The sequence below is a fragment of the Manis javanica genome, chromosome 16, assembly GCF_040802235.1.
Source record: "Manis javanica isolate MJ-LG chromosome 16, MJ_LKY, whole genome shotgun sequence".
Lineage (NCBI taxonomy): Eukaryota > Metazoa > Chordata > Mammalia > Pholidota > Manidae > Manis > Manis javanica.
The window spans coordinates 49122416-49149130 of NC_133171.1; the positions used below are offsets into that span (position 1 = coordinate 49122416).

The 26715-nt window shown below is 49.8% G+C and overlaps 1 protein-coding gene across 9 annotated transcripts in view; it reads left to right on the forward strand.

The window, feature by feature from the left end:
- Nucleotides 1-26715, forward strand: part of LOC140846915 (anthrax toxin receptor-like) — a 39407-nt gene that overhangs the window by 2963 nt on the left and 9729 nt on the right. The window contains exons 1-13 of one of the 9 annotated variants that reach the window (XM_073225230.1): nucleotides 11756-13034; nucleotides 13334-13668; nucleotides 15523-15594; nucleotides 16793-16864; nucleotides 18083-18164; nucleotides 18277-18310; nucleotides 19306-19385; nucleotides 19468-19536; nucleotides 19907-19987; nucleotides 20078-20138; nucleotides 24453-24545; nucleotides 25296-25365; nucleotides 25929-26019. In XM_073225230.1, coding sequence (XP_073081331.1) covers nucleotides 13469-13668; nucleotides 15523-15594; nucleotides 16793-16864; nucleotides 18083-18164; nucleotides 18277-18310; nucleotides 19306-19385; nucleotides 19468-19536; nucleotides 19907-19987; nucleotides 20078-20138; nucleotides 24453-24545; nucleotides 25296-25365; nucleotides 25929-26019 — 1005 coding nt within the window. In that variant the 5' untranslated portion in view covers nucleotides 11756-13034; nucleotides 13334-13468. Of the gene's footprint in view, nucleotides 1-11747; nucleotides 13669-15522; nucleotides 15595-16792; nucleotides 16865-18082; nucleotides 18165-18276; nucleotides 18311-19305; nucleotides 19386-19467; nucleotides 19537-19906; nucleotides 19988-20077; nucleotides 20139-24452; nucleotides 24546-25295; nucleotides 25366-25928; nucleotides 26020-26715 lie in introns of those variants that run through there. The other 8 variants (XM_073225231.1, XM_073225233.1, XM_073225232.1 and 5 more) reach the window with 8 other exon arrangements.

Here is a 26715-nt window from a genome sequence, read left to right on the forward strand (position 1 = left end):
TGACTGGAATGTCATGCCTGAGAGACACGTGCATAAACTCAGGTATGAGCAGCTTTAAGGAACTAAGGTTGACTTTATGGAGCCAACAAAGCTCCATCGAAGAACTGGCCTGGTACCTTGGTTACAGGGTTCCCAGCAGCCTTACCAGGTGCGTAAGGAAGGTCACTTCCTGGCAAGTGCAAGAACCTCACGATGGCTTGGGGACCTTGGGAAGAGAAGAATTCACCCAAATGTACAGGTACTGCAGGCAAAACCTGAAGGCAAGTCTGGCTTGGCTTTCTAGCCTCCAGAGGCCTTTAAATGTCCAATCTGAAATTCCTTATAAAAAGTTCCTTCAAAGCACATTTAAAGGATCCTATGTAATCAGTTGGTCTTCTTGATGCACTTATGCAAATAGTCAAGCCAAGTGTTAATTATTTTCTTAATCTAGTTACTTCTAATAAAAATGGGGGTGATTTTAGAGAAAAGTATTGTTTCAATAATGCAGCCTTATTTATACTAAATCCTAATACTAGTCATTGAGACGTAGACTAGATCCAGAATTCTAGTTTCCCCAAAATATCTAGCTATGATTCTCCAGATGTTTTAGTTTTCTCCCATCATTTCAGTTAAAGTTTTACTATTTCTAGTTCTCATATTCAGCCATGCATTCTTAATCTTGTCAAGTTGTTCCAAAAAAGAAAATCCAGCTTCAGATGTTGCTACTTAACCTAATAACACGATTTGTTGTATCTTGCCTAGAAGCCATAAAACTGCAAATAGTAATAGAAATGGAACCCGAAATAGAAGCGCCAATCTTCCGAGGCCCTCTCAACTGACCAGTGATGGAGACCTAGCTGCACCCCTTACTGCGCCCCCTCTCAGCATGAAGCAACCAGAGCAGTCATGGCCTCTTTTCCCTAGCAGCAGCTAGGGTCTCTATCTGTAGAGGGGGGAATGAGACAGGGACCGTGAGCTTAGACAGAATAAGGTGAGGGCCTCCGGAAAAAGCAAGGCAGGATATTTGCAGTCAGAGCAATTGTAATAACTACATGCAAGGAAACCCCCTACCAAAACTCTGTGTTAAACATTAAGCTCTAGAGTCATTTTTCAGTGAGATCAGTTAAAGCTCAAAAGGCCAGGAGAAACTTGGCCTGGAATGTTTGAGTGTTCCGCAAAATAAAGAAGGGTAGCTCAGCATAACCCGTGACCTCACTGTAAACAACCCTAGCAAACAGACACAACCCAGCCCACCTTAGGGGTCAGGCAGGCGGTACAAGTCCACACCCTAAGCCCTCTCCTCACATTATCAAAGTATGTGTGGCGTGGGATGCATCCTTCCTACTCTAATGGATTATCCCGGAAATAGTCACAAAAGATTTCTCCAAGCTCTGCCGTCTGATTGTGACGACAGCTTGAAACTTGTAGGTCCCACCTCTGTTGCAGTTGCAGCGGCATTCATCCTGCCAGTTCCTGGACTTGGTCAGTGGAATGCAAAAAGAGATATGTAAGCTGGCCTGTGCATATAGTAAGACAACAAATCTGACTGCTTCTATATTATCTGAACTCAATCAAGAGCTAGAAGAAGTGCAAGTTGCTCCCTAATTGTGCTGTTAAAAGAAAATGTGGGATGTGAACAGTTTCCAGGAATGTGTTGTTGTAATTTGTCTGATTTTTCTCAAACTATTCAAAATCAATTGGACAATATTCATCATATTATTAATAAGTTTTCACAAATGCCTGGGTTACCTAACTGGTTTTCTTGGTTTCATTGGATATGGCCAGTAATTGTAGGTCTGCTTTTGTTATGTATCTGTATTCCTGTTCTGTTAAGGTGTGTACATAATTTAATTAGTAATTTGTTAAAACTGTACATGCTTACATTACTCTACAAGAAGTTATGTCAAAGAAATAATCAATCTTCTCATATTTTCTTCCTTTGCTGCTTCTAAAGCTTTTCTTTTTCCTTCCTAAATACAGCCCTTTACTATAATTCATACCTCATATTTAAAATTACCGTGTATCTTAATCCTTCCAGCTGGTAAAGATACCTCTAGACAAGTGCTAGGCATAGGAGCCCTGGGGCATAAATCTGCAGAGAAGTAAAAAGCTAACCTTTTCAAAGAATATTGCTTCTCTCTCCCTTACCAACTTTAATTTACATCTCCTTGTATGGCCCTGGAAGATGGCTGGTTAGCCAGAGACCGGTAAGATTCCTCAAGGGAGGAACAGCCTAAGACAGGCACAGTCACAGAGGGGCCATCAGGTGAGAAATTGGCGGTCAACAGAGGTGAGGCTTAGAACCTCACCCCCCAGTTTTGAGAGAAATCTTCTACACCCATGGCTGTTTTGTTGCCCTTGTCTAACTCAGATCAATACCTAGTCTGTAGGCACCTGACCACCTACACTTGCCTTCCTACTGCACTAAACTCTACTTACCATCTTTATTTTACATCACAAGATTTAAAAGATAGGTTATCTTTTATGAAAAGGTAAACTGTGTTAAAAAGCTTTCTATTAGAAACTGTAATCTTTATTATGTCTACCTACTACTTAAACATTTTATTACAAAATAAGGGGGAGATGTGGGGTTAATATAGAAATCAAGTATAAAAATCAAATGTATAATCATATATGACTTGATTATTTTTCCTGCAATTCCTGATATGTAATCAAGAACAGAACAAACAGGACCAAAACAGTTTCTGTGACCTAATTGCCCTTGCTATTGTTTCAATAACATGTAAGACGTCGCACTCCAGGAGACTGGAGACTGCTGAGGATTAAGTTTCGAGTTAGTTAATGATTGTGTACTAACTTCCCCCAAGGAATTCTACGGTTGTTAACATGTATTTGCTCAGTAAATATGAAGGGTGCCCTCTCGGCACCACTCTTGCGCTGTTAAGTCTCGAGTCCCCTGGCTGGTCCTTTCAGATCTTCCACATCTCATCGTATCTCCTCCCTTACCTGCGGGTCAGAAGCAGGGAGGCACTGACACTTTTTCCTACATTAACTGAGATGGTCATGAGGTTATTTTCCTTCATTTTGTTGATGTGGCATATTATATTGATCACTTTTCATATGTTCAGCCGTCCTTGCATTCCTGAATAAATCCCACTTGCTCATGGTGTATAATCCTTTAAATATAATGTTGAATTCTGTATGCTAGTATTTTTTGAGGCTTTTGCATCAGGGTTCATAAGAGATATTGGTGTGTAGTTTTTTGTGGTGTTTTTATCTAGCTTTGGTATTAGTGTTGTGCTGGCTTCAGACAATGAGTTAGGAAGAGTTCCTTCTTTACTTTTTTTGGAAGAATCTCAGAAGGTTTGGTATTAGCTTTTGTTTAAATGTTTGGTAGCATTTACCAGTGAAGCAGTAAGATCCAGAACTTTTCTTTGTTGGGAGATTTTTATTGAGACATAGTTAACCTATAACATTGTATTAGTTTCCGATGTACAACATAATGATGATATATATATATATGTATATAGTGGGTAGATATATATACGTGCACATATTTTTTACTGTATACATAATGTATATTTACGATATAGTATCTCTCTTTCTCTCTCTCTATAAATCATTACTTTAGTAAGTTAATTAACATCTATCACCACACAGAGTTACAATTTTTTTTGATGATGAGAATTTTTAAGATTTACTTTCTTTGTGACTTTCAAATATATAATACAATATTGTTAACTATAGTCACTATGCTGTACATTACCCCCCAGGACTTATTTATAAATAGCTGGAAATTTATACCTATTGCCCACCTTCACCCATTTCACTGCCCCCTCCATCCTTGTCTCTGGCAACCACCAACCTGTTCTCTGTATGTATGAGTTCTGCTTTTTGTTTTTTTGTTTTGATTCCACATATAAGTATGCTGGTTCACAAGCTCTTTGGGATCTTCTCAGGTATAATCTGAAAATGGTCCCATACTTGGAGGGCAGGGAAAGACCTACAAAGACGCAGGCCATTCCAGAATGATAGGTAGCAAAGTTAGTAAGCAAAGGAATTTACAGATGAGACTTGTCTTGGGCAGCCACAAAATGAGTAGATCTTCATACCCACCCACCAAATCTTAAAGTTTACACAGAAGCTGTAACTGGGTTTGGTCATGTATACAGTCCAGATGGTATCAAACCCGCATTGCTATCTCAAGGTTATAGCCTCAGGCAGCTTCTAGGAGCAGAGAAGGCAGGGAGAGCCCACATTTTAAGGACAGGGCAGGGCAGGGGTGAGGAGCCTCCAGTTGCTTGGGTCACAGGTCAATTGGTGGTCATGTCTTCTTGATGATTTCCTTCTACCCTCCATCCCTTGTGATTGGTTGTTATAATCTCATATGCTCCCTCCCCTCCCCTGCCCCTTGCATTGTGCCCTGAGTGGTCAACAAAGAGTTTCACCAGCACAGAGGGGGCTCCTTTGACAGCCGTCTGGCTGTATTGGAGACATATGCTGCAGCAACAGCACGGGTGTGTGCAAGAAGAAAACCCAGATTAGGACAATGACTCCCAAAATCAACTATGATTTTTTCCACTTGGAGCCCCATAATCCAAACTACTGATCTATTAAATCCCTTAGGCTGGGTGTTGGATCACTTAGGTCATTCAACTGTGTCCTTAGTAAATGTCCTTAATAAAGATGATAAAGTAGACTCATCAGGTATAAATACATAACATTCTGCTTGGATAATGGCACAGGTGTCTCCTTGGGATGCCCTAATAATATGCAAATCCATCCCATTTTGGAGGACAGCTTATCTCTTAGGGACACATCGGTGTTCAATAAGGACAGGCCTTCTTGGCTCTCACTTAAGGCTTGTTGAATAAATTTCATAAGAGCTTTTATATATGCTGTAACATCCTCCAGGCCAATGTGTGGGGCAAAGAGGCCAAATGATCATACATACCAGTGAAAGATGGATTGTGCTCATCTAGCTTAAAAGAGAGGGACTTGGGCAGCTGTGGTTACACTGGGGTTGATTCTCCCCTATGCCCAGGGAAAACCCAGGGTACAGCAGCCGAACCACCTGGGTGGAGGCCACGGGCAAAGATCTGTGCCACATAACCATGGGTCCCGTTTGGGGCTACCTAGTATATACCTGGGCAGTACAATGAGTCAGCCCCAAACCAGTTGCCATACCTTAATGTGGCAGAATGACTGCCTAGGTTCAGCGATATCCATCCCAGATTCTTGGTACAGTTGTGCCGGTTTTGTTTAGAGTGATTTTTTAATTTTTGAACATCTAACATAAGGGTGACCCAGGGCTCAAATGTCCATAACCTGGGGTAAGCCACATAAACTCATCCCACATCTGGGCATAGCCACCAGTAGTCCTGATGGTGGTATTTTAGGGCCCTTGTGTTCAGTGAGTTGATGGGCTGTGTCTGCAGTTTTAGTGACAGGAAGAGTATCCATGCCCAGTGTTATGGATGGTGTGTGTACCCGAGGCCATGTTCCTAGATCAGTATTGGTGACATCACGTGATTTAGGAGTACTAGTTCTAGCTTGTTCCTTCTTATTTATTTATTTATTTTTATTTTTTGGTATCATTAATATACACTTACATGAACAACATTGTGGTTACTAGATTCCCCCCATTATCAAGTCCCCCCCACATACCCCATTACAGTCACTGTCCATCAGCGTAGTAAGATGCTATAGAGTCACTGCTTGTCTTCTCTGTGCTATACTGCCTTCCCCGTGCCCCACACACACATTATGTGTGCTAATCGTAATGCCCCTTATTCCCCTTCTCCCTCCCTTCCCACCTTTCCTCCCCAGTCCTTTTCCCTTTGGTAATTGTTAGTCCATTCTTGGGTTCTGTGATTCTCCTGCTGTTTTGTTCCTTCAGTTTTTGCTTTGTTCTTATACTCCACAGATGAGTGAAATCATTTGATACTTGGCTTTCTCTGCCTGGCTTATTTCACTGAATGTAACACCCTCTAACTCCATCCATGTTGTTGTAAATGGTAGGATTTGTTACCTGCCACTTGAGGAGTATCAGTCCCTTAGGTATCATCCCAGGTTGCTGTGCGACTTGGTCTGAGTCCCATTTATTTTTTTATTTTATATTTTTATTAAGGTATGATTGATATACACTCTTATGAAGGTTTCACATGAAAAACATTTTGGTTACTACATTCACCCATATTATCGAGCCCCCCATACTCCATTGCAGTTACTGTCTATCAGTGAAGTAAGATGCCACAGAGTCACTATTTGCCTTCTCTGTGCTATACTGTCTACCCCGTGATCCTCCCCACATCATGTGTGCCAATCATAATACCCCTCAACCTCTTCTCCCTCCCTCCCCATCCACCCGCCCCCACACCTCCCCTTGGTAACCACTAGTCCCTTCTTGGAGCTGTGGTCTGCTGCTGTTTTGATCCTTCAGTTTTGCTTTGTTGTTATAGCCCACAAATGAGGGAACTCATTTGGTACGTGTCCTTCTTCGCCTAGCTTATTTTACTGAGCATAATATCCTCCAGCTCCATCCATGTTGTTGCAAATGGTAGGATTTGTTTCTTTCCTATGGCTGAATAATATTCCATTGTGTATATGTACGACCTCCTCTTTATCCACTCATCTACTCGATGCTTCCACGTCTTGGCTATTGTAAATAGTGCTGTGATAAAAAAAGGGGTGCATATCTCTTTTTGAATCTGAGAACTTGTTTTCCTGGGCAAATTCCTAGAAGTGGGATTCCCTGGTCAAATTGTATTTCTATTTTTAGTTTTTTGAGGAACCTCTATATTGCTTTCCACAATGGTTGAACTAGTTTACATTCCCACCAGCAATGTAGGAGGGTTCCCCTTTCTCCACATCCTCGCCAGCATTTCTTGTTCTTAGTCTTTTCTATGGTGGCCATCCTAACTGGTGTGAGGTGATATCTCATTGTGGTTTTAATTTACATTTCCATTGTGATTAGCGATGTGGAGCATCTTTTCATGTGCCTGCTGGTCATCTGAATTTTTTCTTTGGAGAAGTGTCTGTTCAGATCCTCTGCCCATTTTTTAATTGGGTTATTTCCTTTTTGGTTGATGAGGTGTGTGAGTTCTTTATGTATTTTGGATGTTACCTCCTTGTCAGATATGTCATTTACAAATAAATACATTCTCCCATACTGTAGGATGTATTTTTGTTCTGCTGATGGTGTCCTTTGCTGTACAGAATCTTTTTAGCTTGATGTAGTCCCATTTGTTCCTTTTCGCTTTTGTTTCCCTTGGTGTTAAGTCCCTTTCAGAGCATACAGTGCACTCCTGCAGGGCTCTGATGACTTCCTCAAAGGTTAAAGTCCAGGCCCTGCTGAAGGGCAACAACCCACATTGTCTTTTGGCCCAGATGCAACAAACATTTTTGTAACCATCGGGTCACATCAGAGTCACGCTTTCCTTCCAGCCAACATACCTGGGCCAATTAGATCTGCTTCGTCAACTCATGGAGATGCCAGCAGCAAATGGCGTCTGCTCTTTTTCAGAATTTTCACGAGAATTCAGTAAGTTGGTGAGTCCATTCAAGCTACTTCCAGGGAACCCAGCCATAACTGTCTATGGTCACATGGACATCCATGTTACAGGGTCTTGACAGGTCTATCACACTCAAGGCCTAGAAGGCCTTGGCCCATTTTTCAGCAGTGAAAGAAAATGCACGTCTCCTCCTAGGCCCACCTGATGCCCACTCATAACACATGGTATAAGGGCTTCATCATTAGTGCCAAGTGTGGGATAAACACTCTCCAGTAGCCTAAAGGACCCAAAAACTCTTGCAATAGTGTGACAGTTCTGGGGGTAGGAAAAGCCTGAACTTCATCTATAATCACTGCTTCTGGGGTAACTTCAGTCTTACCCGACCAGACAACCCCCAGGAATTTGACTGACAAACCAAGACCCTGAAACTTGGTGCTGTTCACAGCCCACCCTTTCTCCTGTACGTGTTGCAGCAGTCTAGGTGCTGCACAATGTTTGTTGCATGCAGGACTTCTGGTAAGAAAATAAACAGTAAGCATGATATCATCAATATAATGGTACAGCTGCACCATTGGCAGGTTCTCCCATGCTGCAAATCCTGGGCTCCAAGTCCATGACAGACAGTGGGACTGTGGAGGTGCTCTCGTGGAAGGACAGTGACAGCCCAGTGCCATCCTTCCCCGGTGAAGGAAAACTGTTCCTGACTTTCCTGTGGTATGTTTATGGAGAAGAAAGCATTAGCAAGATCCACAACATAATATGTCCCTAGTTCATGACTTAGGGTATTCATGAGGGCTGTACTAGAGGGGACAGCAGCCTGCAGAGGGGGTGTGACTTACTCAGTACTCTGTAACCCACGGTCATATGCCAGCAGCCATCTAGATTTTTTACCAGCCACACCAGGGGATTAAAAGGGCTTTGAGTAGGTTTTATAATGCCCACTTTTCAGTTCCTGGGAGGGGTTCTCCAATTCCTCTATGCCCTCCAGGGAATTTGTATTGCTTGGCATTAGACACGTGCTGATGCACAAGAATAGATACAGGCAGGTGCTTAGCATGTCCACTCAGAACTGCCTTTACCACACATATGCTCAGTCTGAACTCAGCTGCAGTGGTCTGCAACCATAGGCCCCGGAGGATATCAATCTCCAAAATATATTTAAAGATTGGAGAGATGTACAGAGTATATTTCTTTGGGTATAGATGCCCTATTCCCAACGGGATTCAGGCTTGTTTAAGTCTGGTGGCCTTACCTCTGTATCCAACTATAACATTGGGGGTCCCTGAAACCGCTCAGGGTTGCCATAAGTCAGTGAACATTCAGCTCCTGTGTCTGCCAGAGCTGGCATGTGTTGAACATTCACTGGGTACCAATGAATTGATGTTTGAGCATGTGGCCTCTGGTCCCCACCTGGTGCCCCAAGGCAGGTGGGTGCCTTGACCCTCCACTCAGTAAAACTATAGCCCACTCACCTTCCTGTGTGCGTTCAGGTGAGGATGGCTCACTGTCCAGCAGGAAGTCTTGCAGGCTCACAGGCCAAGACTGTGGCTTTGTCTCCATTTCTTGATCCCCAGCTGCTGGAACCACTGCTCTGGCTTCAGTTGTTACCACAGCTCCAATAAAATTCTGTTGAACTTCCCATCCAAGTTCTCTCTGTCCGCTCCTGCCCCTCTTAAATCAATCCATATTTGGGTCCTCATGACCTTCACAGGGCCCTTTAAGCCCTTCCTCTCAGTAGGAGACTGCACTCCCTTCTGTGCCTTCAGCACTTCAGCTTCCTCCAAATCTGCCACAATATGGGTAACCTCATTTATTGGCTGCCCTACATGAGGGGCAAGAATGGCTACTAAGGGCCCAAAGAGGGTTCAGGGAGCCATTTGCAGCACCATACCCTTATCTCCACTGTAAACAGCTCCCCGTTTGGGTCATAATTTACTGGGTTATAAATGGTATTTTTCATGCCCAAATTCTGTTAACACCTGTTAAGAGCTTGGCATGCAGCTGCCATCTAGTGGGGAAGATGGTAAGTCACCGGATTGGGCTGTACAGTGAGAAGTGTGGCCATCAGCCATTTGAGTAGGGAATGGGTCCCAGGGGTCTGGTGTTCATTCTGCACTGGCTGTTGCAAGACAGGATGAGTTTTCAGGGAAGCCAGCTTTCCCATCTCTGATTCAGACAGGAGGATACTCTCCACCTCTATGAACAGGAGCCAGGCTGATATGGATTCTGAGGGTTTCTGCTGAGACTGGAAGCCCAAATCCACCAGCTCTGCCTGTGTTTAGGGGAACATAGAGTGCACTGTGCCCTGGAGAGCGGGCTGTACCTCTCCTGGAGGAACCTGCAGTTGCTATCTCTTTATTTACTTGACTTACAGCTGGGCAGGCTTTCAACAGAGGAGCGTTGGGGCCTCCAGCACCACCTCTACCTCCTCATTCCCCTTCAGTGTACCCTCCTCCATTTCTGGAGCTGACGGCAGCTGTTTTGCTCCACAGAGCATGTCCTCTGCTACATCCTTTACCTTCTCCACAGTGTCTCTCAGGAACACGATCTCAGTGTGGGGAAATGCAAGCTCCTGTGGCCAAGATGCTCACCGGCCCCAAACTTCTTGATCTAATTGGCCTACTGCTAGGCTAGTGCTTGCGCATCCATAGGCAATGAGCTAATATTGACTGAGTCATGATCTAAAGAGCTCTGCCCCGTGCCCTGGGTGGAGGCAGAGATGGAGGAGGATTATGGACCTGGAGACAGTTGGATGCAGATGTGATTCTAGTGCTCAACCTATCACCAGGAGAATAGAGCTGGGTGTAACCCTTTTATCCCAAGAATGTTCCATTGTCATTTCTTGGTCTCACTGAATCCATAGTGAGCTTGTATGGGACTGAAACACTCAGTCAAGACAACTGGCTTAGCCAGCAGGATTCATTGTAGACCAAAGAATGGAAAAGGCTACCCTCATAGGAGGGTTACTTCAGCGGGATACCCCTATGAAGGGGAGACATTTGAGTGGCCCCCAGTGGGCATCTGATCTGAGGTGGCTTGTCTGCTACAGGACTCAACCCTGTCCCAGGACTTGAGGAAGGTGGAGCCCACAGCATATTAAGGAGCTTCTTGAAGAAAAAAGAGTGGCCATTGGGCAGTGGGAACCATGGTTTGGCTGTTTCTCACAGTATTCAAAATATCTACAGATGAGAGGAATGTGCTTCTGTAAGAGACATGAGAAATGGCAGCACAAGAACTTGAACTGTGAAGGACTGTGGATTTACTGAAGAATAAAATGGCATTGATATGAGAGGAGGCAGCTCGAGAATGCAAGCTGTAAGGTGCTGTGGAGGAAGTAAAAGATTTGTTAAAAAATCTTCCCAGGGAGGTGCCTGCCTTCCATCCCCTGTCCTTGGATCCCAGGAAGCCTGGCGTATAACTTTTCTCCCAGAAAGAATGCCCTCCCTTCCAGAAAGGATCTGCCTCCCGTCCTGGGGCTGCAGGTCCCTCTGCGCTCTCAGAGCTGGTGGGCAGCGGGAGTGTAGCGGGGGTAGTACAGCTGCCTGCAAGCTGGCTGTGTTCACTCTTGGATTCACTTTCTTCTTGGGGTTTTTGCTGTTGGAGGAACAGGGTGAGGACAGATAGAATGTAAATGGAGCAGCAGTCTGGGCAGAGCACAGTCCTTTAACTCAACATCTCTTCTGCTCAAAACCCTGAAACCTCATCCTGGCTCCACATGCCTACAATTCCCAGAGTGAAGCAGACCCCTGAGAGCTGTAGTTCCTGCAAGAGGACAAGTGGCCAAGAGCAGGGCCTGAAGGGCAGCAGGGACACAAGGCAGGGTACGACACATGGTGCAGAGGGGTGCTGTGCACCGTTCCCAGGGGTGCCGGCACCTGCCGTGCTCCGGGCTCTCAGCCCTGCCCTGGGCTCCACACTCCCTGCGTGTCACAGACATGGAAGTAGAGGCTGTTGCCAAATTTCCCCACAAGGCTCAGGCCAGCTAGGTCCCCTCTAGGGTTTCAGGCTCAGCATTCACAGCCCCATGAGTTGAAAACCAGAGCCCAGAGTGTTCCAGAGGAGCTGCATGATAGCTATTCGGCTGGGTCTAGAGCAGAGGTGGCATCCTCTGTGGTCCTGGATTGGGTACTGACAGCAGATCCTGACCCTCTGACTGCCAGGTGTTGCGGGAAGCCACGTACCCTATTGAAACCCCACAATCTGTTTCCACAAGAACGGGCCTGGCTTCTCTGGTTTTCATTCTGTGATAGGCCCCCAGGAAGGGGGGCGGGCGATAGAGAATTGACTCCAGGTTCCAGAAAGTCCCACAGGAACCAAGGTGTGTGTGTGCAGCTCGGACATGACACAGGGCTGACTCACCAGGATGTGTTGGCTCCTCTCTCAACTACGTAAGGGTTGCCTGGTCCCTGCCTGTGCCCATTAGGGGGCACCTTGGTATTTCAGAGCAGAAACCCATGGCTGGTTTTCCCCTATAGAGGGAACTAGGCTGGGTGCCTTTAATGAATGGACTTCGTGGGTCACTGGAGGTGGGGAGCGGCACCTAAGGCTAGGCCCAGCCCATGCTCCTGAGAGTGGGCCGTCAGTGACCCCTGGGGAGAATCTGGCGAGGACGTTGCCCAAATGTTGGTTCAGCTACAGCTGCCTCCTCCCAAGAGTTCATGGGGATTCTGTTTTGGGGGCGGCCTGCCATAGTTGTGATCTGAGGAAAATACCTCAGCCCTTCCTCACACAGACATATTGATGATACTCTCGCAGTTAACAAGAAATTGAAGGTTATTAGAAAAGGCTTTCAAAATGTAGACAACACAGAGGAAGTTATTTGTCAATTCAGATTAGGTAACAAGAAATCCCCATGTAAGTAGGCCCTCCTTTCCTCCAGTGACAACCGTCCCACATCAGGCTGCCTCCCCACAGTGAGCCCAGCCTGGACACCTGCTGGTGACACCCAGGAATTAATCCATCCCCAGCACCACCACGCACCTGGGAGTAGCCTTTCCTGCAGCCCACGCTGGGTTTGAGGCAGGGTGTGCCCTCAGAGCTGTGTCCCCCTCTGCGTGCCCCTGCCTGCACCCATTAGGGGGCACCTTGGCATTTCAGATCAGAAACCCATGGGTGGTTTTGCCCCTAAGGAGGGAAGTAGGCCTGGTGCCTGATGTGCACTGGTAGGAGAATCCAGATAGCAGATTCAAATCCCTCCAAATGTATCTACATATTTAACTTTATTTTGGTAAAATATTAAGAGAGGTTTAGGTGGTGGAGAGTTTCTGATATGATTCCAAAATTTACATGAAAGGGCAAGTGGGTTTCCATGGAGGAAAGTCAGCCCATGCCCGCTCAGACATCTCTGAATTTCTAATCCGCAGAACCTGTGAGCATATGGAATTGTTGTGTTTTTTGTCCTTAGGACTGGGATGGTTCAATACACAGAGCAGATAACTGGAATGTCCCTCATTCGCAAAGGACACTAGCCTGCTTTCACAACCGTCTTCCAGATCCTTCTATTCCTTGGGTGACTTCAGTGTCCCCACAGATAAACTTTACAGCACTCTTGTCTCCACCTGCTCACACTCAGTGATGTCCGTATGTAGGCCCCCTCAGCTGCCCTCTGTCAGTTTACCAAAGGGCTGGGTTTCCTTGAAATTGTAAAGACCCTGGGAGGGTTTTGGATAAGGGACAAATAGAGGCCTCATCTGACCACCCCTTCAAACTCCTGCCTGGGGTTGCCCACAGGGAGAACACTGAGCAGAGCTGCAGGTCACAAGGTCACCATGGCAACCTGTTGTCCATCATAATGGACATACCTCAGCAGGGTGGGGTGAAGGTGCATAAGTAGTGGGGCCATCACCCCACAGCCAACCACTTGCTACTTGGACCCACAGGGCAGGTATCAGGTGGCTGCTTGCAGGTGCAAGGTATATTGATCAGAGCGTGAGTAGAGCTGAGGTTGGGAGTGCCGAGGACCCTGAGCACGGGAGGAAGCAGAGGAGGTGTTGGCTTCAGGTGGCCTGAAGTTTATGGGCCCCAGGATGCTGGGACCCATGTTTGTCATCCTCCTGCTGCTGCTGCTGCCATCTCTGTTCCTGACCACCCGGAGCACCCTCCACCGCTACTTCACCCAGGACCAAGGTCACCACCCCAGCTCCAGGCTCCAGGAGAGCCCAGCAGATGGGGAATCCTGCTGGAGCACTGACGACCTGTACTTCGTCTTGGACTCGTGAGTGGCCCTCCTGCTCTAGTCAGTGCCATAGAACAGTGCTGTCCCTGGGGTCAGTACGGGGCGCCAGGCTCTGAGAGAGGGAAGCAGGGACTGTCTTGGTCACATTCAAGGAACAGACTCTCTGTGGCCTCCCTGTTCCTGGGGCAGAAAGAATGCCCCAGGCATTTGTTCCCTGGGACTTTTTCTCCTAAAAAGGATTAAAGGCCCCCATCTGGTTTCTAGATGACTCAGTCCCTCCGACCACATGGCCCAGATCTGTGACCTGCAGGCCCCTTAGTCAGCTGGCGAGGAAATTACTGGGAGCAAACTTCTCAGCAGTTAGCGCCCTCTGGCTTTGGCTTTTGGTTTTTGTCTGTTGGCATGTTTTGTTTTATTTTGTTTTTCACACCGATGACTATTGTGTAAATGGGCCCCAGGGAGATGGCCAGGTGGCTTTTGGGCATCCCCAGTGTCACTACTTAGAAAGCCCTTGGCTTTCTTGCTGCCAGTGCTTTGCTTCTTTCTCGGACACCTTGGAGACCCAAGTTGCAGTGTGTGTGTGCACTTCCAGGACACTTTGGTTTGTCCAGAGCCCAGGGGAGCTAGGCTGTGGGTTAGGCCCCTGCAAGCCCTCAAAGAAGGAAGGGGTTTGGGGGTGTCAGTCTTTGGGGGAGGTGACCTTGCTTCCATTTTCACCTCCTGTGTGGGCTGGGAATAAATGCTACTTATTCAGTGTTGACAGTGGTATGACTGTCAATATATTTAAAGGAGTCTCTGGTGTCCAAGGGCTTTCTTGGCCTTTCTGTTGTCTTTAAAACCATCCTGGAGGGAGAGCAGGGCAGGCATGTGATGTGCAGTCTCCTGAAAAGGAGGGCAGCTCCTGGAGGCTGGAGGGGCTGCAGGACCCAGGATCCCTGAGCTGCCTCATTCCATCCCAGGGGGGACTGCCTCTGACTCCCCCTAGTCTCCATGGAGACTGCTGATAGGGGGATGCAAGCCCAGCTGAACCCGCAGAGCTGGGAGCCTCCCCTGCCAAGGAGGAAAAGTCCCTCCTCACTGTCTCGGGGAAGGACTTTGCTACCCAGCAGTTGTCTGCCTCAGTGTCACCCTGACCTGCCAAGTGCGATGGGTAGAGTGTGGGCTTTGCAGCCAGAGCTGGGTTCACATCCATGCTAGCTATTGAAATTGTGTCACATTCTATGACCTGTGGAATCCTGTTTTCTCATCTGAAAAGTGGGAATAATTGTACTATCATAGGGTTGTTCTGGAATCAGAAATCATGTACGTAAAGTGCCTGATAGACACGTTCTCCCTGGATAATCTTGATATTGGGGTCATCTGTCCTTAGTTTCCTCACTGTTTGCTGACGGTTTTAGATGTAGCCTTGTAGGCAGAAGGAATGGTGGGGAGGAAGAGCGGAGAGCCATGACCCACCTCCGTGTTCGAGCACTGGAAGAGGAGCAGAGAGCTGGGAATGGTGATTCCCAAGGGAAAATGGGGGACCAGGAGAGACAGCGTATCAGAATTTCGGGAGGCTTTACAGACCAATGCATCCTACCTCATTTCCTAACATTCCCATGTAGCATGATCAACCATCCGTGTTTGCCACCGAAAGCCCCTCATCGGAGAAGTCCCCCATCCCCTACCACACAGGTCTAATGAGTCAGTTGCTGCCACTCACACTGACTAAAGTCACCACGAAGGTAATCCGCTGACCTCACTCCAGGAGCTGTGCTGGCTTTAGCTATTTCAGGAGCTGGGGGCTCTCGTGGAGGAGCTTGCTAAGGGCCTGCAGGAAGGCAGGGAAGGCAGAAACCATGCTCACGTGATACATGCACCTCCATCTCTGACTCATGTCTTCTTCTTTTTCAGATCACGCAGTGTAAATGACAACTGGGAGTTCACACAGAGCTTTGTGCAGGATTTGGTGAACAGATTTAAAAAGTATGGCTTTTCAGCTCTGTGTTGCAGGGCGTTTTCCTCTCTAACTGAGTACATTGGTATTTAGATGCAGTGGACATGGGACTGCCTCAGGTCGCAAAGCTCAGGGCAGTGTTCTGAAGCAGGAGAGAAGGACAGATCCCATTTGTTTTCTAAGATCTCTGCAGCCTTGCTTGGCTCCTTCCTGGGAGTCAGGCCTTGTTTTCAGGGGCACAGTCTTCCCTGGAGGACCTCATAGATTAGGAACTAGGCAAACTACTTAACACTGTAACTAAACATCTGGATGTGGAAATTTTATCTAGATCTTGAAGGATGAGAAATACAGGGTAACAAGAACCATGAAGGTCATTTGAGCAGTAAGAGGTCTGTTTGGCTGAACATGATTAACATGGGAAGGCTGGGCGATGAAGCGAGAGGTCAACTTGTGACCAAGGCAAAAGAGGCCAATAATGCCAGGAAGCAGGGCTTGGATTTCCTGCTGTGAGCCATAGGGAGCTCTGGATGATGCGTGATCAGAGACGCTGGTGGGACTCCAGAAAGGCAGGACTCCAGCTGTACTCCAGGCAGAGAAGTCTCATAATTGTGGGCAAGAGCCAGGACCAGTGGGGAGCTCATATAGGGACCTGTGGGAACAATGTAACTAAAGGATAATGAGGGCCAGGCGATCAGAAGAGAGGGGCCAGAAGGTGAAAAGGGAGAGGAGAATATGAATGGCTGATGAGGGAGGATAATTTCTTTGAGATGAGGGGGAGGGAGTTGGGGAAGATGGTCCAGGGAGGAGGAGAAGTGAAAGTACCAAGAATTTGACAGGAGAGGAGAGGCCAGCTTGGGAGGGCCCTCGTGGAAGAGTATGAAGCTGTCTGTCTCCTTGTGCATGCAGCAGCCCTGTGTGCATGTGTGTGTGAGAGAGAGAGAGAGAGAGAGAGAGAGAGAGAGAGAGGGGCAGAGAGAGCAAACAAGACTTTTGGGATTTGGGTCTACAGGGTGCTATGCCGCACTCTGACAAGAGGGCTGCACGCCTTCCAGGCCTCATAATCCTTCACTAAAGTGATGAGAACTTCTGGAGTCCAGGAAATAGACTCCACACTAAAAGAGACAGAATGATGAACAGGGAGCTTGGTGGGCACCCCCTCCCTGTTGCATATAGCATCACTTTCAGCCTGTGTGTATAGTTGCTCACAAGCCCATGTTTCCTCCCAAGCCCCAAACAGCGTATGTCGTTCATTACCTACTCGACACACGGCCGCATCAACATGAAGCTGACCTCGAACAGGTAAGTGTTTCATTGATCCCCCAGAGCCGACCCAGCAATCAGGCCACAGGGAGGGCCAGGGAGCAGAGGGGGCCCCTGAGCCCACACTGAGGAACCCACTGGTGTGCAGGCACGGCTGCCCTGGACCCTCCCCTCACTGCCCTCCGTGACCTTCAGCCCTGGCCCCCCTGGGCCCCACTGCCACTTCTGCACTGGCACTGGCACTGGCTGGATCCTGTGCTAGTAGACAGACTCCTCCCCTCAGAGCCCATCCTGCCACCTGACCCTAGTCCTTCCCTCCATGCTCTATGCTTTCCCTAGAACAGGCTGACTGGAGATTCCCTAATCAGGTGGAGCAGATGTGGGGGGCCTTTTAGGACAGAGCCTGGCACCTGCTGTTGTTTGTCAGTTTCTGTCCTGGGCCGCTGGGGAAAGAGGGAGACAATCAGAAGCAGGGAGGAAGGGATGGGTATCATCCAAGTGTGGGTGCTTCAGGAGGGGAGCACATTCCCAGAGACTCTGGTCACGTGAGCCCAGGAGTGGGTCCTGAACACCAGGCTGAGACAGGGTGCTGGAGGAAGGCCCCGTGGGCCTGCATCCCAGGAGGGTCTAGGTGGGAGGTGGGATGTTATGGAGCTTCTGAGTAGCAGGTAGGTTAAGATTCTCATGGAGGAAAATGACTGGAACCCCCCTGAGAGTGGGAGGAGCACCAGACAGAGCCTGAGGACCCTGCACTGGAGGGTCCCAGGGCCTGTGGACAGGAGGGGCCAGGGTGAGCACGGTGACCTTGCCAAGCTCTGCCTTAAGTGTGCGCGTACAGTGTGCCCTCAGCAGGGCCCCCGGGGGGCGGTCGTGCTGCCAGTCACACTGTGATGGAATCGCAGCTGGGATCACCCCGTACTCACCATGGCTGTCAGGGTGGACCCCTGGGGGAGGCCCACAGTTCTGCACGGCTTAGACAGATCTGAGCACAGAGAAGGCCAGGCCTCACCTACGGGCCTGGAAAGCAGCGTCCCCTCACCACCCTGCTCACCCGATAGGGACTGGGAAGGTGGGAAGCAGGCCAGCCAATGCCAAAGGCACAGGACAGAGGGCCGGGGCAGGGCTCCTTGGCTTGGCCGTCTCCCGTCCCGGCAGGGCTGCATGCAGTGCAGATGGACAAGGACAGCCTGGGGCTGCTTGTAATAGGCAACCCCTCATTCCATCTCCCACCTCCTCTGACTTTTTTTTTTTTCCCAGAAAAAAAATAAACAATGCGCTTGTTGAATTGCTCAATATACGACCTTCCGGAGCCATAAATATGCAGCACGGATTGGAAAAGGTACAGAACCTAGATTTCTGAGATGTGGCTGTGCTTTATCAAGTTCTCAGAGGGTCATCATTGGGTCATCTCACTGTACCCCCGAAACACTTTTTCCTTCATTTTGTTGCAGGCCAATGAGCAGATCGAAAGAACACGAGCTGCAGGTAAGTGAGCTGCTTCCTGCCTTCTTGGCGATGGTGTCCGGGGAAAGAGCCAGGCCTGGGCCTCAGTGAGGTCGGTGCAGACCGTCCCTGGCCGCATCCAAGCTCTGACTCGTGGAGCCAGCTGCGTGCCCTCTCTGAGCGGCAGCCTCCTGCTCCGAGCAGTGGGGATGAAAACCACCCCGTGATGTTCCGCTGCACAGCAAAGGGTCGCGTGTGCGACTTCGCGGTTCTAGGAAATGTGAGGCACTGGCCCTGGAGCTGGGCTGCCTGAAGAAGAAAGGGGGAAACCCAGCGGGTCCCAGAGTGGCGGGGCCTCCGTGTAAGAAGGGAGCCTGACCTTCCCCCTTGCTGAGCACACATTCCTCCCTGACTCCTTCTCCCTTCAGCTCCTTCCCTTGGGTTGATGCTCCTGCTCTGTGTCTCCCGTAGTGTAAAAGTCTTGTGCTTGCCAGAAACATCTGCATCTTGGCTGTAGGGTCTAGGAAAGATGTGGGGCCCAGGGAGAGGCATTGAGCTGGGGAGGGGGTCTACTGCTCACCTGCCTCTGACCTCAAGCCCTGAGGCTGGGTCTACAAGTGCCCGTGGGAGAGCTGTGCGTGAGGTCCAGAGCTGGAACAGGCCTGCATGGACCTGCGGGAGTCTTGCACAGTAGGTGTGCCCACTCCTGCCTTTGCTCATCTGGAAGGCTGATGCTTATCCTGTGAAATTGCTGGACTTGCCTTTCAGGGCAAAGGTTGTACTGTCTGGTAGAAGTGACAGTTCTGTAGGAAGAACCCTAAGCTGGGCCTAATTTCCTCATCTGCAAAGTGGGTCCTGGGCTAGGGGCCCTTCTTGTTGCATGATAAGCTGCAAAGCCTTCCAGGCATGTGGGAGGCAGGTGCTCAGGTCGGGGTGGCCTTTCCCCAGGAGGGTGAGGTGTGGCGAGCAGTGCTCGGGTCTTGGAAGCCTGTGACAGTTGCTCTCATAGACCCAGACATGCCCTGCCTCTCCCACAGGAGCAAAGGTACCCAGCCTCATCATCGTGCTGACAGGTGAACAACTGCTGCCAGAATCGTTTGCAGAGACACAAGTTGAAGTGAGTCAAGCCCATTGTTACCAGCCTTTTGGTCCACATATTTGGACCAAATTTATTATACCCAACACTTCCTCTTTCTCAGGCTGCAAAATCCAAGCAGTTGGGGGCAACTCTGTATTTCGTAGGTGTGCAAAATTATCAGCTATCCCAGGTAATTCTGAGCAGGTAACGAGGGGTCACTTGTGAGTCTAGCTGGGGAAAGCTTCAAAGATGGCTCTCTCAGGGTCACCCAGAGGATGGGCCTGTACCCACCAAAATGTGCCTGGGGAGTGGGGTTGGGGCCCTCTCCACTTAGACTGGGCCCAGGGAGTTGAAAGATGTGCAAGGTGGCCGTTCAGAATGAATAACAAGTGTTGTGTAAGACCTGCACAGCAGAGGCAAGGGTGGAAGAGCTTTCCCTTCCCTGAGGGTGGGATGCTGGTGGATGCCAGGGTCTAGCCCCCGGTGTCTGTCTCCTGGGATGGGGACCTCTGGGTCATCACCCCTGGCTGTGGGCTCAGGTCATCTCCTATCCCTTTCAGCTGTTGGAAATTGCTGGTGAAGAGGATCATCTGTTTCAAGTGGACAGTGGATACCCTGGACTGGAAGACATCGTTGACCCAGTGAGTGAGGTTGGATGAAGGGGGCTGCACGCCATGCCCCCCACCCTTGTTCACTCCCATGACTCTGCCACTCCCCTCACTCTATTTCAGCTCATAGCAAGGTCATGTGTGCAGATTACGTCTGTGGATTTCTCCGCTATCTGCAACAGAGGTAATTACTGGAGTCACTGTTGTAAACACAGAAGTGCGTGTGTGTATTTTTTGTGAATGTGCCATGTGTGTGGTGGGAGTGGTGTACGTGGTTCCAGTCTGTGCGGTGTGTTTGAGTGTACTGTGTGTGTGTGTGTGTGTTGAGTGTGATGTGAATGTGTATAATGTGCTGTGTGTGTGTGAATGTGCTGTCTGTGGGGGGATTGTGGTTTGGAATGTGCATTGGATCCATAGAACGTTTGTGTCAGGTACGTATGTAAGTGTGTGTGAGGTATGGTGCCTGGGGTGTGCTGGGGTTGGGCATGTGACGGCATCTTTGCTCAGGTTTGTAATGGGCTCCCTATCACTTTAGAGCGCACTGAACAGTGGCTGGGTGACCGTACTGCAAAATGACTGCCACATAAGTTTAGTGTAATTACTTTCTTTAATCTCACAACCAGAAGATTAATTAGGAAATATAAAAAACTGTTTTAAAAAACCTAAATGAGACTACCAAATGGGACCCAACCACATATAACCAGGACAATACGTCAAACTATTTAGAAACCACCCCAGAAATCCAAGTCTGATTAGTATTTGAAATGTAATTTGAGTGGGTAAGGGACCTCCGGGATGATGGCTTCCAACGGAGCCAGCTGTTGGGGGCAGCTGTCTGACTCCCCATCATCGTGCTGGAACAGGCCTCCATGGACCTGCGGGAGTCTTGCACAGTAGGTGTGCCCACTCCTGCTTTTGCTCATCTGGAAGGCTGATGCTTATCCTGTGAAATTGCTGGACTTGCCTTTCAGGGCAAAGGTGTACCATCTGGTAGAAGTGACAGTTCTGTAGAAAGAACCCAAAGCTTGCCAAAGTGTGGAGGTGGCCTAGCAACCCCACACATGAGGGCCCTCCCTGCTCCTCCTGGGTTAAGCGCCCATCTGTGCAGCCAGTTTGACATCTACATTTCTGTGATTATGTCTGCTGTACACACAGGCCATGGTATCTGACTAACATGACAAGCCACAATTGTCAGTGACCAGTGAGGGTGCCAGTCACCATTCATCCCCCATGGCAGCCAAGATGAAGGGACAGGTGCCTGCCACATGCCTTCTACCAGTGTGGCCCAGAGTTGTGGCTCTGATCTGTTATACTGCTGCCTTCTTGTCAAAGGCCACTACAGAGAGTGACAGTCACTTGAAAGTACAAAGCAGAAACCTGGCCCCCCAAAGGAAGTAGAAGAACAGGCTGCCCTGAGGAAGCAGGCAGGGGCTGGGCATGAGTCTCAAGGGCTCCTCCCTGCCCCTAAGCCTGTGCCCCAGCCTGTCACAGGTACAAGTGCTCAGAAAGGGGACTTACCCACCCCAGGCTGACCACGGAATCTGAGGTCACTGGCTGACACCCTGCAAGGCAAGCACCCCTCTGCTCTAAACCTCATTTGCTGCAGAGGTGGGGTTGGGCAGCTAGGCTACTGTAAGCCCTGCCTCAGTTTCCCACCCATCCTCTGAGGCCCACCGCACAGGAGTCTCACCCTCAAAGCTGCTCCTGGTGGGCCGCCCCCTCTGCCTCCCTCTGCCTTTGGTCTCTGCCTCTCATTAGGCACTTGTCATCCAAGCTGCACAATGACTTCTGCTGGGCTCTGTCCATGATATTATTTCTATCATGCAGCTTTCTGTTTCCAATCTTGTGTTATGCAAAGCTTAAAATGTTCAGCATTGGAAACAATTGTACGACGAGCCCCCATCTCCGCTAACTGGTCCTCAGAATTCCTGTGTGACCATATTGTCTGGTCACGTGTGGAACCAGTCCTTGCTGGCTCTCGCTCTCTCCTTCAGTGATCCATCTGATTTCTGAAGCATGTCACAGTGAAATACCGACATCAGGCTACCTCCCATGAAACCCTTCAGTCTGCATATCTCAAACTAGGGACTAATGATCGTTGAGAGTTCTCTTTCTGAAATGCAGAAATGGTAACGGTGCCATCTGACAAGGCTGGGAATTGCACAGGACCCTGTGTGAGTCAGACGGACATACAGAATTTAGCGCTGCTCAGGAAACCCCCCTGGATGCCCTCCCAGGCAATTGCCTCCAGCCCCGCCCCTGGGAGCAGCTCCCTCCTGGCATTTCCTCCAGGCAGTCCTCTGCTTTGCACTTCTCCTCGGTGGGCCCATGTGCTTTGAATGCTGGCTCTGGCCTGGTGCACTGGGCACAGCGGTCTGACATTCATCCTGCCTGTGTATTTGCTGGGGATGCTGGGGCTTTTCACCCTCAGGGGGCCATGCTGGAGGAGGGGCCTCGAATTGTTTTCCTTATGAGACTGGCCATTGCAGGGCCTTCTGTGCAGTAAGGGACCCTCCTGCCACCAGCCTGGGTAGCCACTGTCCCTCCACTATGTTGAGAGTCCCCGTTGGTCCCATCCCACTCTCTCCCAGAGAGAACTACTGTGACTACTTAACTATACATATGTTACATACCTGTATAATGAGAACTTGATTACACGTGTACACATCTATCTCAGCAAACTTGAAAAGGATATTTCCATATTATTGGGATCATGCACTACATAATATTTTCCAGCCATCTGCACAGCATTGAAGGACCAAATTAATTTAATTAGTCTCCCTTGTTCAACAGTAAGATTGTTCTGAAGGAGATGCTACTACAAGCCTCCCTGTGGGGTCTTCCCAAGCATCCCTCTCTGTGGGCATGGGGCAGGGTTCTCCTGGGATCAGTACCAGCAGTAGAACAGCTGCAGGCAGGGGACATACAGGTGAACAGTGGGTGAGCAGTGTGGGAATTCTCTCCACGAGACTGTGCCGGGCAGCACGTGGTATCCCAGCCCCTACCTGGCCGCCCCAGGGCAGTCAGCTCCCGCTGTGCCCCTGCCAGTCCTGGCGGTCAGCCACCCTTCCTCACCGCCCAGTTCCACCTGGCCTTCCCAGGAAGCTGCCTTCCACCCCCTATCCTTGGATCCCGGGTAGAGTGGTGTATAACTTTTCTCCCAGAAAGAATGCCCTCTCTTCCACAAAGGATCTGTCTCCCGTCCTGGGACTGAAGGTCCCTCTGCGCTCTCAGAGCTGGTGGGCAGCGGGAGTGTAGCGGGGAAAGTACAGCTCCCTGCAAGGTGGCTGTGCTCACTCTTGGATTCACTTTCTTCTTGGGGTTTTTGCTGTTGGAGGAACAGGGTGAGGGCAGGTAGAACGTAAAAGGGGCAGCTGTCTGGGCAGAGCACAGTCCTTTAACTCAACATCTCTTCTGCTCAAAACCCTGAAACCTCATACTGGCTCCACATGTCTACAATTCCCAGAGTAAATCAGACCCCTGAGAGCTGTAGTTCCTGCAAGAGGGCAAGTGGCCAAGAGCAGGGCCTGAAGGGCAGCAGGGACACAAGGCAGGATACGACGCATCGTGCAGAGGGGTGCTGTGCACCGTTCCCAGGGATGCCGGCACCTGCCATGCTCTGGGCTCTCAGCCCTGCCCGGAGCTGCCACACTCCCTGCGTGTCACAGACACGGGAGTAGAGGCTGTTGCCAAATTTTCCCACAAGGCTCAGGCCAGCTAGGTCCCCTCTAGGGTTGCAGGCTCAGCAGTCATAGCACCATGAGTTGAAAACCAGAGCCCAGGGTGTGCCAGAGGAGCTGCGTGATAGCTTTTCAGCTGGGTCTAGAGCAGAGGTGGCATCCTCTATGGTCCTGGATTGGGCACTGACAGCAGATCCTGACCCTCTGACAGCCAGGTGTTGGGGAAAGCCACGTATCCTATTGAAACCCCACATTCTGTTTCCACAAGAATGGGACTGGCTTCTCTGGTTTGCATTCTTCCATAGGCCCCCAGAAAGAGGGGGGGGGTCAATAGAGAATTGACTCCAGGTGGCAGAAAGTCCCCAGGACCCTAGGTGTGCATGTACAGCTCAGACATGACACAGGGCTGACTCACCAGCATGTGTTGGCTCCTCTCTCGATTATATAAGGGTTGCCTGGTCCCTGCCTGTGCCCATTCGGGGCACCTTGGTATTTCAGAGCAGAAACCTGTGGCTGGGTTTACCCCTATAGAGGGAACTAGGCTGGGTGACTTTAATGGATGGACTTCGTGGGTCATGGGAAGTGGGGAGGGGCCCCTGAGTGCTCTAGGCCCAGCCCAGGCTCCTGAGCGTGGGCCCTCAGTGAGCAAAAGGAGAGGATTTGGCCAGGGGTTTGCCCAGATGTTGGTTCAGCTACAGCTGCATCCTCCCACCTAGAGTTCATGGGGATTCTGTTTTGGGGGCGGCCTGCCATAGTTGTGATCTGAGGAAAATACCTCAGCGCTTCCTCACAGAGACATTTGGATATTACTCTTGCAGATACAAATGAAGTCAAGGTTATTGGAAAAGGTTTTAAAAACATACAGAAGGATGAAGTTGTGTGTCAGTTTCGACTTGGAAAGGAAACGGCAAGTAAGTAGCCCCTCCTTTCCTCCAGTGACAGCTGTCCCACAGCAAACCAAACCTTCAAAGCCCGTGCTGACCATTTGCTATGTACACAGTAAAAATAAGCAACATGGACAGTTGAAGGGGTAAGTGGTTGGGAGCCTGAGCACCAGCCACTCGTGCCCAGGACTTAATCGATCCCCAGAACCATCACACACCTGGGAGCAGCCTCTCCTGCAGGCTGGGTGTGGGGTGAGGTGTGCCCTAAGAGCTGCATCCCCCTCCCTTTCCTGGGCTCTCACTTCCCTTGAGAGGCAAGGACTCGAGTCCATTAGTCTGTGGGAGGGAAGTCGAGGCAGCCCCAGGGCTTTGAGTCTCTGCCAGGTCTCCCTGCATGGTGTGTTCACTTGAGATTGAAAGATGATGCCATAAAAAATCCTAAAGAATCCACTCCAAAACTACCAGAACTAGTATCTGAATTCAGCAAAGTTGCAGTATACAAAACTAATACACAGAAATGTTTCCCACAACCATACTTAGCGTTTAGTTTTCATTATGAGCTCCAACAAAGGGGTAAGAATGTTCAGAAGGTCGTAGCTAATCTGACAGTTGAGTCAGCAGCACGGTACTTGGTGTGAGGTAGGTGCTCTGAGGAAGGCAGAGAACAGAAGCCGACATCTGCCAAAGGGTGGGCTCTGCTTGCCAAGGGCCACAGGAGGGGAGACGGGGATGTGGGGACATGTCCATTCACATTATTTGCATGTAAATTTCTTCCAGGAATAGAGGCTCTATCTGTGCAAGACACCTCCATTACATGCCCAGGACCGAAGTTAAATAATCAGGGCCAGTAAGTGAAAAGCTCAGGGAACGGGTCAGATTTGGCACTATGGCGAGACCAGCGGGGGGGTGCCTCCTCTGGCCAAGCTGCTCACACCTGTTCCGGGAGGGCTCAGAGCTTCCTCTGCACCCACCTGTGCGGGTGGTCCCCTGAGGGGCTGTGATCCCCTGTCACCCAGGTTCTGTTAAGGAGGACAGGATGCAGGAGGGGATGGGCCCCAGGGATGGTACCTTTGGCCCAGGCAGCCTTTCAGGGCCAAGCCAGCATACCCTGTCATAGGAAAGAGTTTGGAAGGGGACAGCAAACAGCCCGCCCGGCCACTGAGCCCATGGCCACGAGGGCATCTGGGCCATGCAGGGCTCCTCACGGCCCGCTCAGCCTTCATTGCAGAGGTTGACCTCATCTTGCCTGGGGTGGGCTCTCCTGTCCCGTGCTGCCTCCTATCTGGTGTCCTGAATGCCCACTGATCAGAGCCATTACAACGAGGACCACTGTCAGGCTGCAGGTTGAGCCAAGTGCACGCACTGTGCCATCTGGGCTGCTGGTCACCGTCTGCCCTTTCTGTGCTTTAGGGCCGTCTTCATTGATATCAGCCTGAATAATGGCTTGTCCTTTATCAAGACCGATTTCGATGTCAGCAATAGGAGCTGTGTGACTTCCAGGGTAAGACTGCAGCCTCCCTCTGGGACTATGCTCAGTCCATTCACTGGACGGACAGACACACTGGGAAGCACAAGGCAGGAGGAATGCCCAAGGCAGGCCCAGCAAGCAGCCTGTGCAGCTGGGCACCTGTGCAGCACGTCACAGCCACTACAGCCCCTTAGCCCTTCACTGGGGAGCTGTGCCCCGACTCTCAAAAGTGCCCTGGGAGTCCCTCTGTAAAAGTGTCTGGGGCTGTCCACCCTGAAGGCACATGGCACCGACCACTTGGAACTCCAAGCGGACTCCGGAACAATGCTGAGACCAGCCCCCTGACTCCCACCTTGCCACCTCCCTGGCCTGGTTCTCCTGGTGGAGAGTTCAGAGCTCCATCTGGGTCTGGCTTAGGTGAGGGGTGTAGGCTGGAGGCTGTGTGCAGGGAGCTAGAGTCCAGGCCCTCAAAACTGGGGTCCCAGACCCAGGAGCCCTGGAGGCTGGGACCACCTTTGGCCCTGCATAGTTGAGGTGAATTTCCACAGCACTGGTGCTCCGGCCCAGCTGTGGGTACAGCCCCTGCCCCCAAGCCTGGCTTCCAACAGCCCTGACCCTCCTGTGCATGTCTGTTTATACTTATCCCTGGGTGTCTGCTCACAGATCAGCAGACAGAACTGACCCATCTGCCCATCAGGAGTGCCACCCAGTGACAACCGCCCTTCAACA